The 17177-nt window shown below is 39.7% G+C and overlaps 1 protein-coding gene across 1 annotated transcript; it reads left to right on the top strand.

Annotated features, from left to right (window-relative positions):
• The first annotated feature begins 5282 nt into the window (after positions 1-5282).
• prkaa1 (protein kinase, AMP-activated, alpha 1 catalytic subunit) lies at positions 5283-15784 on the top strand. Its single transcript, XM_040157426.1, has 9 exons — positions 5283-5524; positions 7838-7979; positions 10208-10301; positions 10602-10746; positions 11642-11729; positions 11884-12108; positions 12309-12828; positions 13041-13167; positions 14017-15784. The coding sequence occupies exons 1-9, from the start codon at positions 5428-5430 to the stop codon at positions 14298-14300; spliced, it is 1722 nt and encodes a 573-aa protein (XP_040013360.1). The 5' UTR covers positions 5283-5427; the 3' UTR covers positions 14301-15784.
• Positions 15785-17177: the final 1393 nt, after the last annotated feature.

The following is a 17177-nucleotide window of genomic DNA, read 5'->3' as shown; positions in this document are numbered from 1 at the left end:
GAATTCACTAAAAAATGAGGAACCATGTTTTCTCCATGAGTCATCCAAACATTTTGAGACTAATAATTAAGGTTACCTTTTTAACGGAAAATGTGACACCATCTTCTGCAGACTGAGAGCCAGAGTGCTTAAATCCAGCTGGATCACCGTCAGCAATTTAATACAACCACAAATTTTAGCCCATCGAAAGCTCATTATAATACATGCCTTTTGAGAAATTAGGACAATCTCATTCTGATAGAGTGGTATAAAAATGTAAAAGCACATCACAGTCACATTTACCATCTGCCTTATTTTTCAGAGGGGCACTCCGCTGATTTTACACCCGAAGTTCAATTCCCTCGGCACAAAGACTACTACTCAGCCTGTGAATACATAACAAGCTGTATGGCTCTTGAGTGCAGTTCTTGAAAAAAAAAAAAAAAACAACCTAGATGATGTCATTATCTCAACACGATGATGTCAGTTAACTCGCCATTTTGGTCTTGGACTTAAAAGACCACAATTTTTAACAGAGAGCCTCAATCACAAACTAAAAGTATGGGTTTTGAAACAAGCAGGTATTTAGGAGGGTAGTATTAAAGACAATGTTGAGTTGCATTGTGGGAAATGTAGGATTTAGCTAGTATTTGGAGTTTGAGTCAGGATACCTCGGCTTCCGCTGATTCATTTTTGACAATTACTTTTTTAAATGTGTCTTTTGTGAGCTCCCTATCTTTATGGAAGCCCAATATTAATTGCCGGAGTAACCCTTGAACTTATTTATTTGTTGGTGTGAAACGAGTTTGCTTTAAATCATTTTTAATCTGAAAATTCAAATTTTCTGTGATGTAGCTTTCAAACAACGCCTTGATTACTGAGCTGTTGATGTAGTCAACCAGCAGACAATGATTACATTATTACAATATAATATTACATTACAATATGTAGCAATAAAAGACTAAGATTTATAACCCAAGCAAATTGTTATATATGTAAATATAATACTATTATCATTACATTGAAGGTAATACTAAAATATACTATACCATGAGTCCCAGCCCAAACCTTTGGTTTCTATGCTGTAGTTCAAACGAAAATGGCACATCTTTTACATGAGACTTGGAAATAAGCATCGCCTAATCTTGAGGATTATGTTCCAAAACAATGCTTCTGCCAGACTGCCACCTATGTCGTTCAGTGTCATTTATTTATCGCATACAAAGAGTAGTTGTGTGTACATGTTGCTCTATCTCACTTTTCCCTCACTCTACAAGATTTGAACTCATAATTTTCCGTGCGGTTGTTGGATGAAGTGTTTAATTATCACATAGACTAAATACATGTCTTCCATGTCTGATAACTTGTCATCAGTCACTGAACTAATCACGGCTGAACTGGTCAAATTCTTCCACCTTTTGGTGGCACCACAGACCTAATCTGGCTGTTAAGGCGTAGGGGTCCTCTTTCTCATTAAGTTGCTACACTCACTTGAAAGACCTTCCCACCCATTAGGGGGTTTGAATCATTACACCACATTCAACCTTTGGCCTACTTTCTATGGTAAATGAAAAAAAACAAAAAACAAAAAAAACAACACTGTAAGAAGATATGTAGTTGTAGCTGTACATTTACTTTATACCCAGGAATCTCTGATTCACTGTCAGTGAGAAGCTCTTGTTATCCCAAGCAACTCGTTCTGTTATTTTCTGAACGGCTAACGAGAACAACCGACCAGAACCAAACTTGACAAGGGGACAAATTGCACCTGCGAGATCCGCACGCAATCACAAGAGGTCCCCGCTGAGAGGGCTTCGGTTGATTACATCTGTAGGATTCGGATTAGAGCTGGGCTGTTAGACTGTGTGCAGCTAACGAGGAGAGAAAGAGACTAATTCACAGGACAGACACTTACCAGCCGTCACTCCTCAAATGTCCACCTGATAATTAAGGACAGAGACAGAACTAAACTTACCTGATTATAATGTATGCACTGTGCTGCGTGGAACTTCCCAAGGACGTCTTGTGCTCTAAAGTGGGGAGACTTTGTAGAGAACGTTCACTCTCCTTTTAATCTCAGAGTGTCACTGACAAGGACTTTTGGGACTAACTGTTAATTCCTATAAGACGTCTGAAGGGAGTCATGGTGACTGTTGACCAGGCCGTTCTTTCTTCAATAATCCCTCTGTGATTGAGAGGAGTGGGTATTTGCTCAGCCTGTACTTTGAGTTATACTTTGGTTTTGCAAAACGTTGTTATGGAAATCCTTTAAGGTACATTAGGTTGTGCTTCGGAGTATGATTTAGGGTGCTTCGAGGGAGCACAGTACCATTCATCTCTATGTATTCACAAATTTGGTAATCCATTATTGTCAGTTAGCAGCTCTTCACACCCTGACCAGTTCATTGCTATGCACAATGTGTCTGTGGGGATTCTAAATCTCTCTCAGGCCATGCGATACAGTAAGAGTGGCTCTTTTCGGAGTCGAGAACCATCGCTGAGACTACCAAGCAAAGTACGGCTGCTTTTGCTTCTGACTTTCTACCTCTGCTGTGTTCACAACCTCGCAAGTAGAGGAACCGAGACCAACAGCGGACAAAGATGAGTAATATCAGCTAACAAACACAAGGAGCAGGTCTGTGGGCGGTTCACATCCGTCTTACATGTCAGAGACAATCTGGGCTGTCACATTATGTCTCAACAAGATATTCATTTAAGAAATTAGAGGGTAGACTAACAAACACCTGTGTTTAGAAGAATTTGGTAATCTACTGTATATGATCAGTTTCATATTCTATAATAAATAGTTTACAGGATTTGGTCTTCCTTTTATTATTGTAACTTTAATAGCCAGATTTTCTTAAAATCCTGTTTCTTTGAATACTAGTGGTACAAATCACATTCTCTGGAGGTTCCTGTCAAACGTTCTCCCTCATTTGCCTTTCCTGCTCTCGCATAGTTTCCTGCGATAAGATACGAAAATGTAGCGGGACGAAAATGTCCAACTGATAAATGAGAGCCTAAAACTACTTTTGATACTGTACCCAATATGTTGCAGGATCGAATAATATAGAGGGAAGGAATCACATAACGCAATGAATACAACGCAATAGCGCGATGAAAGGAGATTTACTGGTCAAGAGGCTAAGATTCATCTAGATTCATTTTTTTAATTTTTGCCATTAGCACAGGGTTCTTTCGCCGCATGAATTATGGTTCAGCAGTCATGTTTCAGCAGGGTTTGTCTGCTTCATGCTTGATACAAGGGTAGAATTCCGCTCTCAAGCCACTTGCACACTGTGTTAAACTATGTTGACCTATCTACTGTATGTATACAAATGTCCTTTTTAATTTTGATTGATCGTGACAGTTACTTATCCCACTGGGCACACCTAAAAAATTCACATAGTTTTGCGACCCAACCTTAAAACAAATCAAAGGATTGATGAAGTGAAAGGCAGAAAAGGAGATTAGTGAAACAGGAGACAGAACAATGTCTCTCGCTCTGGCTGAATATCTAGTACACTAGTGTTGTGTAGCTAATTTGTCATATAATGTGAGGCGTTACACACAATCTAGGAAATGAGTAATATATCAAGATAAAGGTCAACTTCCTAGGCGTCTCCATTTAGCTGGCTGTGTAGCTAATAACTGTATGTTCAGCTATGCAAATAAACAATTTGCTTCTCATTCGAGCCCTGTTGAGTCACATGTTGACAGCAATCCTAATTGGGCACCTGCAATATCAAACCTATTTACACCAACAAGTTCCTCTCGGTCTGCTTTGGTGTGGCTTGTTCTGGTTCGTAGTTGTGGAAAACGACACGTGAGCCACTCAGTTTGAGAAGAAAAGCACAATCACAGTAAATGGAAGATCAGGTCTGGACAAGCGGTGATTTTAGGAGGGTCTGGGAAGATTTCAGTGCTGTGTTAAGTAAATTTCCAGTTAAATTCGATATAATTCAAAATAATCCGGTCACATTTATTTGAAATTAAAGCAGATGTGCATGATACTTGTTCAGGATTATAACTATTTTAAGAAAGTGAAGGCTTTTTGATTTACTGAAAAAATAGAAAAATGCAAGGGCTGTTCACTGTCACATGTCAACAGGCAAACAGAAAGACATACGAAAGGCTGTGACTGTCAGGTTCAGTGTCATCTCAGTGGCACTTCAGTAACACAAAGGGTTGAACAAGAAAGCTTCTTATGACAGTTTTACTGTGGTCATCAGGGCACTGGAGAGATACAGCATTTGAGACCATTGTGAGGACAACCCAGGATGAATTTATTTTAGGAAGCTTTGCGAACAGGATTTTTGCACTCACTGGCGTTTGGGCGTGGCATATATTTAAAATTGAGGTTAATACTGAAGCTATAAATGCATAAATGCTGGATAATATCTGTAAATTCCTGATTATAACTCCCATGGGATTTTACCAATTATATTCAATTACTATTATATTATTGTTATAGTCAAAGGTCATAGAGTTGACAGTTTATTAGGTACACCTAGCTAAATCATCCTCCCTTCATGAAGGTTATAATGTTCGGTTTTTGTTGAAACTGTGTTAAAGAGGTGTTGATTCGGCTTTAGGATCAATTTTGGGACCGTGTAGTTTGTGGTGCTGCTGAACTGCATTGCATTATACAAAGCGGTGTATCTGTTACAGTGCTTGGCCTGCCCTCACTGATTTGAGTGGGGTGGACAGAATAATAGAAACACCAGTCATCATACCACGATGCAGTTCAGCTGCACCACAAACTGCAGGCGCCAAAACGGTAAAACCGTAGAATCAACAAATTATAACCAACCGTGAAGGTAGAGTTTATTGCAGGGCTGTTGTATTAGAATGCATTAGTTTTAGCTAGGTGTACCTAATAAACTGACAACCAAGTGTATGGCCCTACAGTGCTGAGTTCATCCACAGTTCCCATAGTGCTTGGACCACACCACTTGGCTCCGGTGGCTATACCTAGCGTACAGTTTAGCTTTCTCTGTAAATAATTCATGTTATATTTTGTTCCATTTCTCGTGTTTGTTAACGCTCTTCTGTTCCATTTTTTTTTATTCACCACGCTATTGTTTTGTCTTACTTTTGTTTCTCATTAATCATCACAAGTACGTCCAGCTCACAATTTCCGGCCATTCACTCTGTGACCTTGATTTCAAACCGACCATATACCTAATATTTTCCAGACACAGGTAATTTTTTTTTTTTTTTTCCGCATGACAAGTTGATAATCACAGGCCGATGGAGGAGTTTACCGAGGGCATTTGAAGGCAACATACTACGTCGGCAGGGCTTTTGACGAATCGCACGGGAGCCGGGGCGCTACCCACCCTCCGCTCGGGAGCTGAGTCGCTGGAGCGGAGACGCGTAAAGCGAAGAGTTCGGTCCATCTCTGCCCGCAGCTTGCTAACCTCGCAGCAAGGCCACTGCGGGAAGATGGCGACGGAAAAACCGAAACATGAGGGAAGAGTTAAAATTGGACATTACATTCTTGGGGACACACTCGGAGTGGGGACGTTCGGAAAGGTTAAAGGTATGTCTGACCGCCTCGGCGTATGTGCATCCTGCTAACAGAAATATGGTGGCAATGGGAGCTGTTAACCTAGCTGCTAATTTAGCCTGCTATGAAGGCTGAAGGCTGAAGGCTTGTCGCAACGCCAGGATTGGTTGCTCACACTTGTGGTCCCGCTAGTTAATTTCAACTTATTTCTGACAGACATGACGTTTTTGGGATGGGGCTCCAGTAGCTAGCGACAGCCTTAAAATGCAAGCGTTCTGCCACAGGCTCCTATTTAGCTACAGATGTTTCAGTTAGCGTCGGTTGCGATGTGAGCTAGCCCCAGAGCCACAAGTCGCTTGTCAAGACAGACACCGGGAAGTGAACCCAGTTAACTGGTGGTGACGCAAGCTGGGTTCCCTCTCTTTCTCTTTCTCTCTCTCTCTGTTTAAACATAATATATGAAAGTATTGCAGCTCTGCATTACATTTGGTCACAACTCTTCCTCCACATGTGATGTATTTGCCCTCCTATAGGGGGAACAGTAATGCTTTTAGGTGAACTGGGAGGGAGTTGGGCAAATCCAGCCGAATCTACGCCCTATGTTGTGTCCGGTCCAGAGGGCGGTCACTTTACAGTATAGCTTTGCTTGTATCGACACGTATGGACTAAAATACCTGTCGGATTTCAGAAAACGTCTGTGTGTGTTTGCTCACATTCTTGCGCCCCAATTATCGACTTAATGCGATAGTGGAAAGATTAAAACATCTTCTGTCAGCTGCTTTCTATTTCACCATAGGGCCTTTTGTCTTCTAGGAACATATGATTAAGCCCCATTCCATTATACCCAAGTAAACCAACCAGACCCCCCCCACCCACCAAAAAAAAAAAAAAACAAGAAAAAAAACGGTTGCAACAAGTAGTAGCTTTGTTTACAGTCAGTTAATTTTCAGTGAGTCATTTCTCTGCACTGTTTTTTGTTGTTGTTGTTGTTGTTGTTGTTGTTTTTTGTTGGTGAACAGAAAATTGAAGTTTTCGCTCTGTGATTATTGTCTTGATTACTGGAGACTTGGTTAATAGTTGACTACCAGCACAACTGGTAAATCAATAGCAGCTGTATGTGCATGTGTGCTGTTTTCCTACCATCCATTCAGATGATATTGTTTTTTCTCTATGGTAGATTTGTTTGTTCTGATATGTTTCCATCCTGTTTGCATACCTTTCTCCTGGCTGCTTCTGTTGCATATCGCTGTTGCTGTGCTGTGCAACATCAGTTACGGCTATTTTTACTTCAGCTGAAGGATTACATCTTTGGGTTTGGATACAAATCAGGCCTTTTAGGTTGGGAAACCCCTTCAGATGCCACCATGTCAAAAAGATAAAAAGTTTTCTGGATTGTTTTGCTTTGCATTTAGTTAACATTTCTGGGTCATGTTTATGAGGTTACAGCTGCATATATATTTCAGTGTTTGGCAGATGCTCCTTTAGCTTTTACCAACACTACATGGCTTACAAACAGCATCATGTTATACTTAAAGCTGCTATAATCAATATTTTTATATCAACAGCAGATCAGATTACTACTGGTATGTGGAAAGGGTCACTTGTAGTGACGAACCTACAGAGAATTATCACTCAATTCTAGAGTTCAACTCCTCTCTACAGAGCATTTTAATGTCTTTTAGCTCATTGTCTTGGTTTTTCGGGCCTGCAGCTTTACTGTTCTGGTTCCCTGACTGGTTCTTCAGGCATCATTTGCAGGTACAACTGGCAACCGTTTTCAGCGAAAATGTTTGATAAACCCACCGTATCCTTCCTACCAAGCACGAAACGGCAAACGGACACAGTTAGAGACTAGGTGATTAACATAGTGAAACAGTTTGTAGCTTAAGAGTCAGATATTTCCTTAAGGAGATGGGGGAGACCTGGGCCAGAAGGAGAGTGAAGATTAGACTTACATTTATCAGGTGGACAGAGGCACGACTATAAATGAATGCTAATGTGTCTGCTTGATGTGTAAAGATGAAATTGCTTGCCAACAAGTTCACCGGATCAACACTATAAGGTGATGATATTTCAGTGTTTTGTGTACAGCTTGTTTATGCAGCCCCCAAGTGGCCAAAGAAATCAGTTAATGCAGGTTTAAAACCTGAATGTTTCTCTCAGTTCCTGAAGATTTGGCAGTTTTTATGATACAAGTTTTTTTTTTTTTTTTTTTTTTCCCTCATAGTGACAGTAGTTTTGCATTATTCTATAATATTTTCTCCGTTTAATTGTGGACTTTTTCATCTTTTATGTGTCCTGGTTGTGATTGGTATCACTCGAGCTCTCATCCTTTTTATCCTGCAGTGGGCCAACATGAGCTGACCAAGCACCAAGTGGCAGTGAAGATCTTAAACAGGCAGAAGATCCGCAGTTTGGATGTGGTGGGAAAGATTCGCCGGGAGATCCAGAATCTCAAGCTTTTCAGGCATCCTCACATAATTAAACTGTAAGTCCTAGATTACACCCTGCTCGCTACTCCATAATCCCCCTGCCACCACATTAATGCCACTCACTGAGCTATTTCCAGGCTTTAATGGTGTGTTTTAGAATGCATCCATCTAGGACAATATCTCTCTGACCCAGTCTCCTCCACCATCAGTCCTCTACCCATTCTGCGCTATTGCCTGTTTTGTTTATCCCAACTCTTGGCCTTTTATTTCAACGCACACTATGTAATTTTCTGCCGCTCAGGTCTCATAATCAAAACAATGACAAAAGACAGAGTTTGGTGACGTGAAGTAGCTTGGGATCCCAGGAGTCGTCGTCTTCACCACCATTACTGTCATTGCAGTCAGCTTCTCCCGGTTAGGATCCCTTCAGTGTTAATCATTCAAGAGGTTTTTACTGTGAGCCGAATTATCCACAGAGGTCTCCACCTCTCCAAAACAAATGGACCTGGTGATTACATTCGGTAAAAACACTGAATAAAGCAGTTTCATGTTAAAAATCAGTGTTTCTCCGACGCTGTTCGGTAGACACAGGATGTCTCGGGGTGGCTGTGAGCCGAGCTATTGCTAACATTTTTTCTCGGCTTCTTCCTCGGATAATTTAAGATCCAGATGTCTGATGACTAAAATCCTTCATTCGGTTAAAATATATATAGTTAAAAATGACCGAGATCTAAAGAGTGGATTGTAAAAAAGTGACTTAAAACTGGGTAAAAAGTGAGTTTTGACCGCTTCTAGCAGACAACCACAACGCTGACACACGTGCAAAAGGGGTTTGGCACCATTGACAGGCAACCAAATGCAACGGACCGTTACCTTGATTTAAAATTACGGATATCTGTAGGTTTGAAAATTGCTGGAAACAATAGGGATAATGTAACTACACAACTCAACAAAATATATAACATAAATATATAACACAACATTATGGTTGTTTTTAGACATTTTAATGTGAAAAAGTTACCTTTTTATATCTTTAACTTTACATATGACCTGACTTAGACACTAATCATGGGAGGGCAGGTAAGTACACTGTTGTTTCTTTAATGCACAGGTGCATCAAGCAGTGATAGTATCCACTACTAGCCTGAAATAACCACTCCATTTAGTAACATAAAAATGTAGTGGTTGTACACTGTCGCTTAAAGAGTCACTGATCTAAAAATATGGCTAGAAAATTGCAGAGATACTTCATCTCTGGAATGTGAATGTCCACAGGCTGCAAAGCCACAGTTACGGGGTCATTAAAGTGACCAGCAGGTGTGGCTAATTGCCTGAAATACCAACTCCATGTCATGCATGCACAAGAATGTAAACACTGTTTTGTGTGTGTGTGAGAGCCAGAGATAGAGATGCCATCTTGGACATGGTGCACAAACATTGGGGCAGAGTTAACAGAATAGCCTGTCTAGTCTGAAAAATGTAATGTGATGTGATGCTAGTGGAGTGAGGATAAAAGACAGAATGTTTTCCTACAATATCTTAATGCCGTCACATTGTCATTACTGTGCTTCTGTTTTTCAGTATTTTAAAACTTGTGGATTCAGAGCTGCAGAGGTTGCAGATCTTGCAGTGTGGTTTCTGCGTAGCCGACAGGAATTTCACTTGTTCTGGTAGCTTATCCTGCTGTTCGATGTTTACAATGATAATCATGGGGAGAAATGTGGCTTATGTGCTAGTGTAACCACACAGCCATTGTGGGGTAAACAGATGAAGGTGTGATAGGTGCAAGAATTTATCACTAAGCCTTGGAATGAAAGGATAGACAACCAATAAACCAATAAAACATGTAGTTTGTTAAATTTGGTCAGAACCAAGTAATTGAGGGTTAGTTCACAATCAGCACATGGATGTAATAGTGAATTAGAGCTTCAATTCATGCCACATATCCCAGTCTGTGGCCTCTGTCTGATTACTTAGTCCATACCCGAGTTTGATTGACAGATTTCACAAACCTACCTAGCTACACACACGTCATGGACCAAGATGGGTTTTGTGTTATTATCATTAAGAAATGGATAACACAAACATGCTGTATGTCCTCTGTCCACTTTTGATCTTTCTACAATATTCCACAGTTAAATCCGGGAAATTCAATAGCACACATTCCTGTTTTTCTTTTGTTGTTTGTTTCTTGATCAAATAATAACTGTCTATATCTGTATTGTGCAATATCACCTACTTGTTGATCATCCTCATGATTTCAATGTTGTGCTCACTACTGCAGGTATCAGGTTATTAGCACCCCTACAGATATCTTTATGGTGATGGAGTATGTCTCAGGAGGAGAGCTCTTCGACTACATCTGCAAAAATGGGAAGGTAATACACTGATACTGGAAAATGGTTTATAGCCTGGTACAATGATGTCCCAATGATGTTTCTGTCTTGTCATATGTAACAGATTTTGTGCACTTTATAATCAGCGAGGGGAAAAGAGGACAAAATGCATCAAGTGCTCAGTTTTATTGCCAGCCCCTGGTGAATACGCAGTACTCTTTGAACTGTGTGAACCGAAAACCAACAGCAATTGGAAAAGATATGAGAACACGACAAGTGCTGTGATGTGCTAACTGAGTCTCAGAGAAGATCGCATCTAACAGATCACTTCTGCTTTGACAGTTGGATGAAAAGGAGAGTCGTCGGCTGTTCCAGCAGATTATTTCAGCAGTAGACTACTGCCACAGACACATGGTGGTGCACCGAGACCTCAAGCCTGAAAATGTGTTGCTTGATGCACACATGAATGCCAAGATTGCTGACTTCGGTAAGTGTGTCTCAGTTCTAAACTGAGGAGACTTAGCAGGTGACATTATTCTAAAATGAAAAGTATAGACACAGTAGCACAGGGCTTTGTTTAGTAACTCTAAATTAAATGTAGGTGAATTTTTGACCTCTAATAGGACTATGGGGCAATGATTTTATGAGTGGCTCTGACTAACTGAGAGCTAATAATCATGGATGTAAACAATCTAGGGTTAAAAAATCAGCTTTGTAAATGTTGTATGAGGAAGGACGTACATTAAACGTGTTTATTGAGCCTCAAAGAATACACACAATGCCTTGTGGTGAGAAACGGTGAATGAATACATAACTGTTTCTTTACAAGAAAACTCAACAGGTTACCCTTGAGCCTAAATCTTGCCAAGAAGATATGCAGAACCTTGTTTTCATACTCAGAATTTTCCCTTTGGTTCTTTTTTATCTTTTATTGGATCTATTTATTTATATATTATCACTGCTCTGTGTTATTTCTGTGTGACTCATTCTTGTTCTTGCTGTGAGAGAAAATTGCATTTGCTCCTTGCTGGGAGCCTGAGCTTGAGCTTCAGTGACCAGATCATAGAAGCTGAACAAGAAATAGAGTGAATAATATTAATTCCTCTTTATCATTTAGCAAATATGACTAAAAAATTGCTTCTTTATCTGCATAGCACCATGTTGCACTGGCAAGATGAGGTGAAGCAGTTGTCCTCATGACATCAAAATTCCTCAGATTTTTACTTATGTCCTGATGGACGGCATATTAACGTTTAAGTAAGAGACCAGCTATAAAACCGCAACCAAAGCCATGCCATCGAAATAATGACCCAAGTGTCGTTATTCCAGTCTAAGTGTTTGGAGTGCACGCGTGTGCTATAACAGTGTAAAATGCTGTGCAGGTTTATCAAACATGATGTCAGACGGAGAGTTCCTGCGAACAAGCTGTGGTTCTCCAAACTATGCTGCTCCTGAGGTCATCTCAGGGAGGTAAAGTTTTTCTTTTCATCATTAGTTATTGACATTGAGCATTCTCCCATAATGATGCTAGGAGATGTTGCTGAATTAACAAAACCTAGTAAAACTTTGCTTTGATTATAGGATTGTTTTTTGTTTTTTAAAAAAAAAAAAAATTAATTCTCAGGTTATACGCCGGTCCAGAGGTGGATATCTGGAGCAGTGGGGTCATTCTCTATGCCTTGTTGTGTGGGACACTTCCCTTTGATGACGACCATGTGCCAACACTCTTTAAGAAAATCTGTGATGGGATCTTTTTCACCCCGCAATATTTGAACCCTTCAGTAATAAGCCTCCTTAAACACATGCTGCAGGTGGACCCCATGAAAAGAGCTACCATAAAAGAAATCAGGTGAGATGAATGAGATTAATTACAAAGTCAAATACTGCTAGAACCATCCTGTCTTTTTTTTTTTTTTTTTGGTCCAGATTATAGAGCAGATTGTCTTTTTGAAGACAAAAGTGAAGTAAATATGTTTAAGTAGCATTACTGACACTGTTGCATTCATGGTCTGTGGTTTGTTGCTACCTAAATAATGTCTCCCCCTACAGAGAGGATGATTGGTTCAAACAGGACCTACCCAAGTATTTGTTCCCTGAGGACCCCTCCTACAGCAACAACATGATTGACGATGAGGCCCTGAAGGAGGTATGTGAGAAGTTTGAATGCACGGAGGAGGAGGTCCTGGCCTGCATATACAGTCGCAACCATCAGGATCCGCTGGCTGTTGCCTACCACCTCATCATTGACAATCGTCGCATCATGAGTGAAGCCAAGGATTTCTACCTGGCGTCCAGCCCTCCCGACTCTTTTCTAGACGACCAGCACCTGACCTCGTCTGGTGCAGCTGTGGCCGGCATTATCAAGCCCCACCCTGAGCGCGTGCCCTTCCTTGTGGCGGAGACTCCTCCACGGGCTCGGCACACACTGGACGAATTGAACCCACAGAAGTCCAAGCACCAGGGTGTTAGAAGGGCCAAGTGGCACCTGGGTATCCGCAGTCAGAGTAGACCCAATGATATCATGTCGGAAGTGTGCCGTGCCATGAAACAGCTGGATTACGAGTGGAAGGTAAGGAAGAAACTCCATGAGAGTGGCATAAAGGAGAAAATAGGGTTAAGAGGGTGCTTCATATGTTGTAGTTACAATGCACTAAAATGAAATTTGGTGTCATATATAATCAATAATTGAAGTTGAGATCATGCTTATATGTGATATCAGAGTACCTCTAAATAGGTAGCTTTATACAATCAATGCCTCTTCACCCTTCATAACTTTTTCAGGTCGGGAATCCATATTATTTACGTGTGAGAAGGAAGAATCCTATTACTGGAATGCAAACCAAGATGAGCCTTCAACTCTACCAGGTGGACAGTAGAACCTACCTCCTCGATTTCCGTAGCATAGACGGTACGTTTTAATTACACAGTTGTCTGTGAATTTTATTTACTAATATGTGCGTAAAAAACACAGAAAGGATGATATTACTTTTTCAGTAAACCTGAAATTGAAAAGGTAATGAATAGAAACAGGTCATTTAAACTGGTCTCATACCACTTAACAGTTTATAACCTGTTAATATTGACAAGACATTCTGGTGAGCCCTGAATTCAGCTCCTTGTATCTAGGTAGTACTTACCTGGATTATGTCCTGTAGTACACTGTGTCAGTGCAGACTTCATAAATGATTGACTCGGGTTTGAGAGCTAGGGCTTTGTAGGCTCTCAGCGGTACCTCAAAGGAAAAATGAGATAAGAGTGTTGTTGTGGGCCATTAATGTAGCCCAGGATTGCTGTATAAAGGGTATGAGACCAAATTTTGACTTCAGGCTATTGCAAAGTCAGTCACAGTGTTTATGTTTAGCTGTAGTTGTAACTGAAGGCTTAAAGAAATGAAAGGTTGACGGAATTTGACATTGAAAGCAAAAGCTGATTAAGTAGAAATAGAAAGAAATCTAAAGCTGATTGTTGAGACGTTATATTTCTCTCATGTTGACCAAATTAAAATTTAAGACTTTTTAATAACACATAGAATTAGATCTAATCCCTTTTTCATTGTCATACCAGTCAAAGAATGACAGAAAAGCAGTGGGGGAAATATGGCCTACAATTATGTATTACATACATTAATTTATCAACATTTATAGTAAACATTCTTACCAAACCTGTAGATAACCCAGTTATAGGCATTGATCTAGATTGACCAGTTTATTTTGGATGTGAATTGTGTAGTAAACATGTTTCGTCTTGCGTCATTCAGATGATATGTTGGAGACAAAATCTGGAACTGCTACCCCTCTCCGCTCTGGGTCTGTGGGCAACTACCGCACCACTATTAAGAACGATGTAGATGGGGCTGACGCTCCACCTACATCCAGCGTTGCGCAGGCCCCCAAGGCAGCAGAGGGCTCCTTAGCTTCATCGTTGACCTCATCCATCGACTCAACGGGAGGGGGGGACAACGCGTCTGTCCCTCGACCAGGAAGCCACACCATCGAGTTCTTTGAGATGTGTGCAAATCTTATTAAACTTCTTGCACGATAACTTGCAAAACAATCGCTAGCCTTTTTTCCTCTCCGAGTGTCTTTATAGCAATAAGCATGCAACCGATTCATGGCTCAATTCATCCCGGCTGAGGATGAAGTGATTGTTCCATGGCACTGATGCAGGTTGGCGTTCCCTAAGCTGAAGGGATATATACTGAGCTGACAGGGAATGCAAGGGGTTATTGGAAAAGATGAATGACAAGCTACTTAATAGCTAGGACAGAACAACATTTAGGACGGGCGTTTTACAATTTCCTGATCAATTTAATAGTAAATGTCCACATCCCACCCGTACATATATGCGCAAGTGATTACACTGAATTCTCTGTACTGTAGCCAGTGAGCACTGCTTTTCAGTACAGAGAACAAGACCAAGTTTTTGCCTGCAGAGAAGGAAGCCGCACGTTAAGGGTTAGGTAGTTAGGTGGCAAACGTATAGGATGCGGGAAGCACTTTTGCACAAGTTTCTTTTATTTCCTGCTGCTCTTGTTTTTCTCTCAGTGGGGATCAGAGAAGTGGTTCAGATGTATCGGGGTGCTGCACTGGCTATAACTAGGGTTGTCATGCCCTTCACATTTATTGGACTACAAGAAGTGCAATGACCCCTGTATTTCTGTCTTGTGTCAGGGATAAAAGAACGCTTCATCAGATTTAAGTTTGGTTTTCTTTTTTGTGAATCTGAGTTGTCAGAGACTAAATTTTCATAGTTTTGTCCTTGTTGTAAAAAATTGTTTGAATTTGTCTGTCCCCAACATTTTTATATATAAAGACATGAATATATTTATCAGTGCGTTAAGTGGACAGAGTGTTGGTTCTATTGGAAATGGATTTGGTTTTTTTTTCTTTCTTGCATTAAGATCTATTGCTGGATGGTATATATTTTCCTTTTTTACTGTCTTGTTTTTAAATCAATATCACAGTTATGTTTTCTTCAATCACAGTTATTCTGATACTTGATCGTCTTTCCAGATAAATATAGCCTGCTTTTACCATTTATGAGAAATTTTTTGCCATGACAGTCAAAATCTAGAATTATCATTTTCAGTGTCATATATTAAAATGACAAGTAAATTTTGACTTTTTTGTTGTGTTTTCTCTTTTTTTTCTGTCATTATTTCCTTTTTGTAGATTAATGATTAGGATTTGAAAATGATTACTGAGTGAAATGTCTGTTGCCTACATTCAATTCGTAAATGCCAATCCATCACAAGTGTATAGGCCTCAGGGCTCAATTTGAAAATGAGTAGTAGCAATTACATGCAGTGCATGGACAGTGTCTATTGGCAGGTGAATACATCCAAAATATTGTCATGTTTGGATATGTTTTTTTTGATTGCCCATACATTCCCTTGAAGGTTGACGTTGAAAAAAGGGTCAAAAATGTTTAAACCTGAAACAGACTTGTGAGCTTGTAATTATTAAGTCCTACTGGGTAGGTCACAGTTCTGACAAATAATAAAAACCTCACAAGCATTAACATCATAAATGTGTGACTGATTTATACACGATAGAAAATGTCAGACAGAACCTTGTGCTTACAATGTCACAAAGCTTTTGATATGTCTTTAGTCATAAGTATGATGTGTCTCCCTCCAATTCCTGTCCACAGTCTTAAAAGTTGTAAGTGGTCTCTGTTGTTTGGCTGCCTTATCATTATCAGTACTGTCAATCACTTTTTTTGTCAGTAAAAGTTAGAATTTAGTGCTGATCAGAATTATTGGCACCTTTTTGTTGCAGTTTTAATGTCCACAAATGCATCGACGTTGTCACTGTTGTTAATTCACAATTACTATTAGTTAAAAATTCACAAATTAGTGCTAAGTGTTGACATTACAGAAAAAAAGAAAATTTCTTAACTGCAAAACTTAAACATGTGATGTTCTTGCCAAACTACCGTAGACCTCAGTAACTGCTACCAATGTTTTAATAATGGCTATCGGAAAAACAAACCAAACTTAAATAGTAAACTGGATTCTCATGTCATCATCTTCATTTTTGTCCTTAGTAAATTAAACCAGGTTTTAAAGAACTTTGCATGTTCTCGTGGTAATGTTACATTGTAATGTCACACTTATAAAGTTTTATTTTGATTAAGAGGTGTCAGCAGTTGCCCAAGCCTGGGTTTCCAGTGTTAAGCTCTCCACAGCTTTAAAAATCTAAAATTTCTCATTTGTATAAACAATTTTACATTTCAGAGATATAATAAAACCCAAATTGCTAAGAGTGACAATAATTGTGATCATCTTGTCTCCTTGCTATCCTGTAGGGTAGGTTTGGACTAAATATTTAGTTGATGTGTGACCTTTATGTCTCATTTTAGAGTTTATGACATATAGTGATCATGGTAAAGAAACGCACACTATGGTCTTGGAAAGTTATTGTAAAACTAAACATTTTTAGATTTAAAGGGCAGTTGCAAGTTCTGATTACAAAACATGTCATGGCTTACATGACGGGTTTTGTGGGGAAGATGAATGTGTGAAACGGTGACCTTTTTTGACAGCTTATGGAATAGTTACCTAGTGGAGCAGGTAAATTCTGTCAGTCTCTCTGTTTGATCTGCTTCAGAGAAATTTTGTTCTATTTTTATTTGGTGTGTAAAGGGACCCTACCGGATTGACCAGTGTAAATCTGAATGGACAGTGTTGAAATCATTTGTATACACAACTGCCTAATAAACTGCTAAATTGCACACAATTCTGCTGACGCTTCTCTATGTTTCTAGTCTTTTGACAGATTTGAGGATCAACTTAACATCACAGTCATGCAATAAACAATACTACGGAAACTGAATATTACATGTTACTTTTACTGCTTCTCATTTGTTTACTTGTAAATAAATCAAGGAATGTCAAACTGCAAAGGGAAAGGTTTA

Source organism: Xiphias gladius, chromosome 20 (assembly GCF_016859285.1).
Source record: "Xiphias gladius isolate SHS-SW01 ecotype Sanya breed wild chromosome 20, ASM1685928v1, whole genome shotgun sequence".
Taxonomy (NCBI): domain Eukaryota; kingdom Metazoa; phylum Chordata; class Actinopteri; order Istiophoriformes; family Xiphiidae; genus Xiphias; species Xiphias gladius.
The sequence above is the reverse complement of the archived record's forward strand: the minus strand, read 5'-3'. Positions and strand labels throughout refer to the sequence as shown.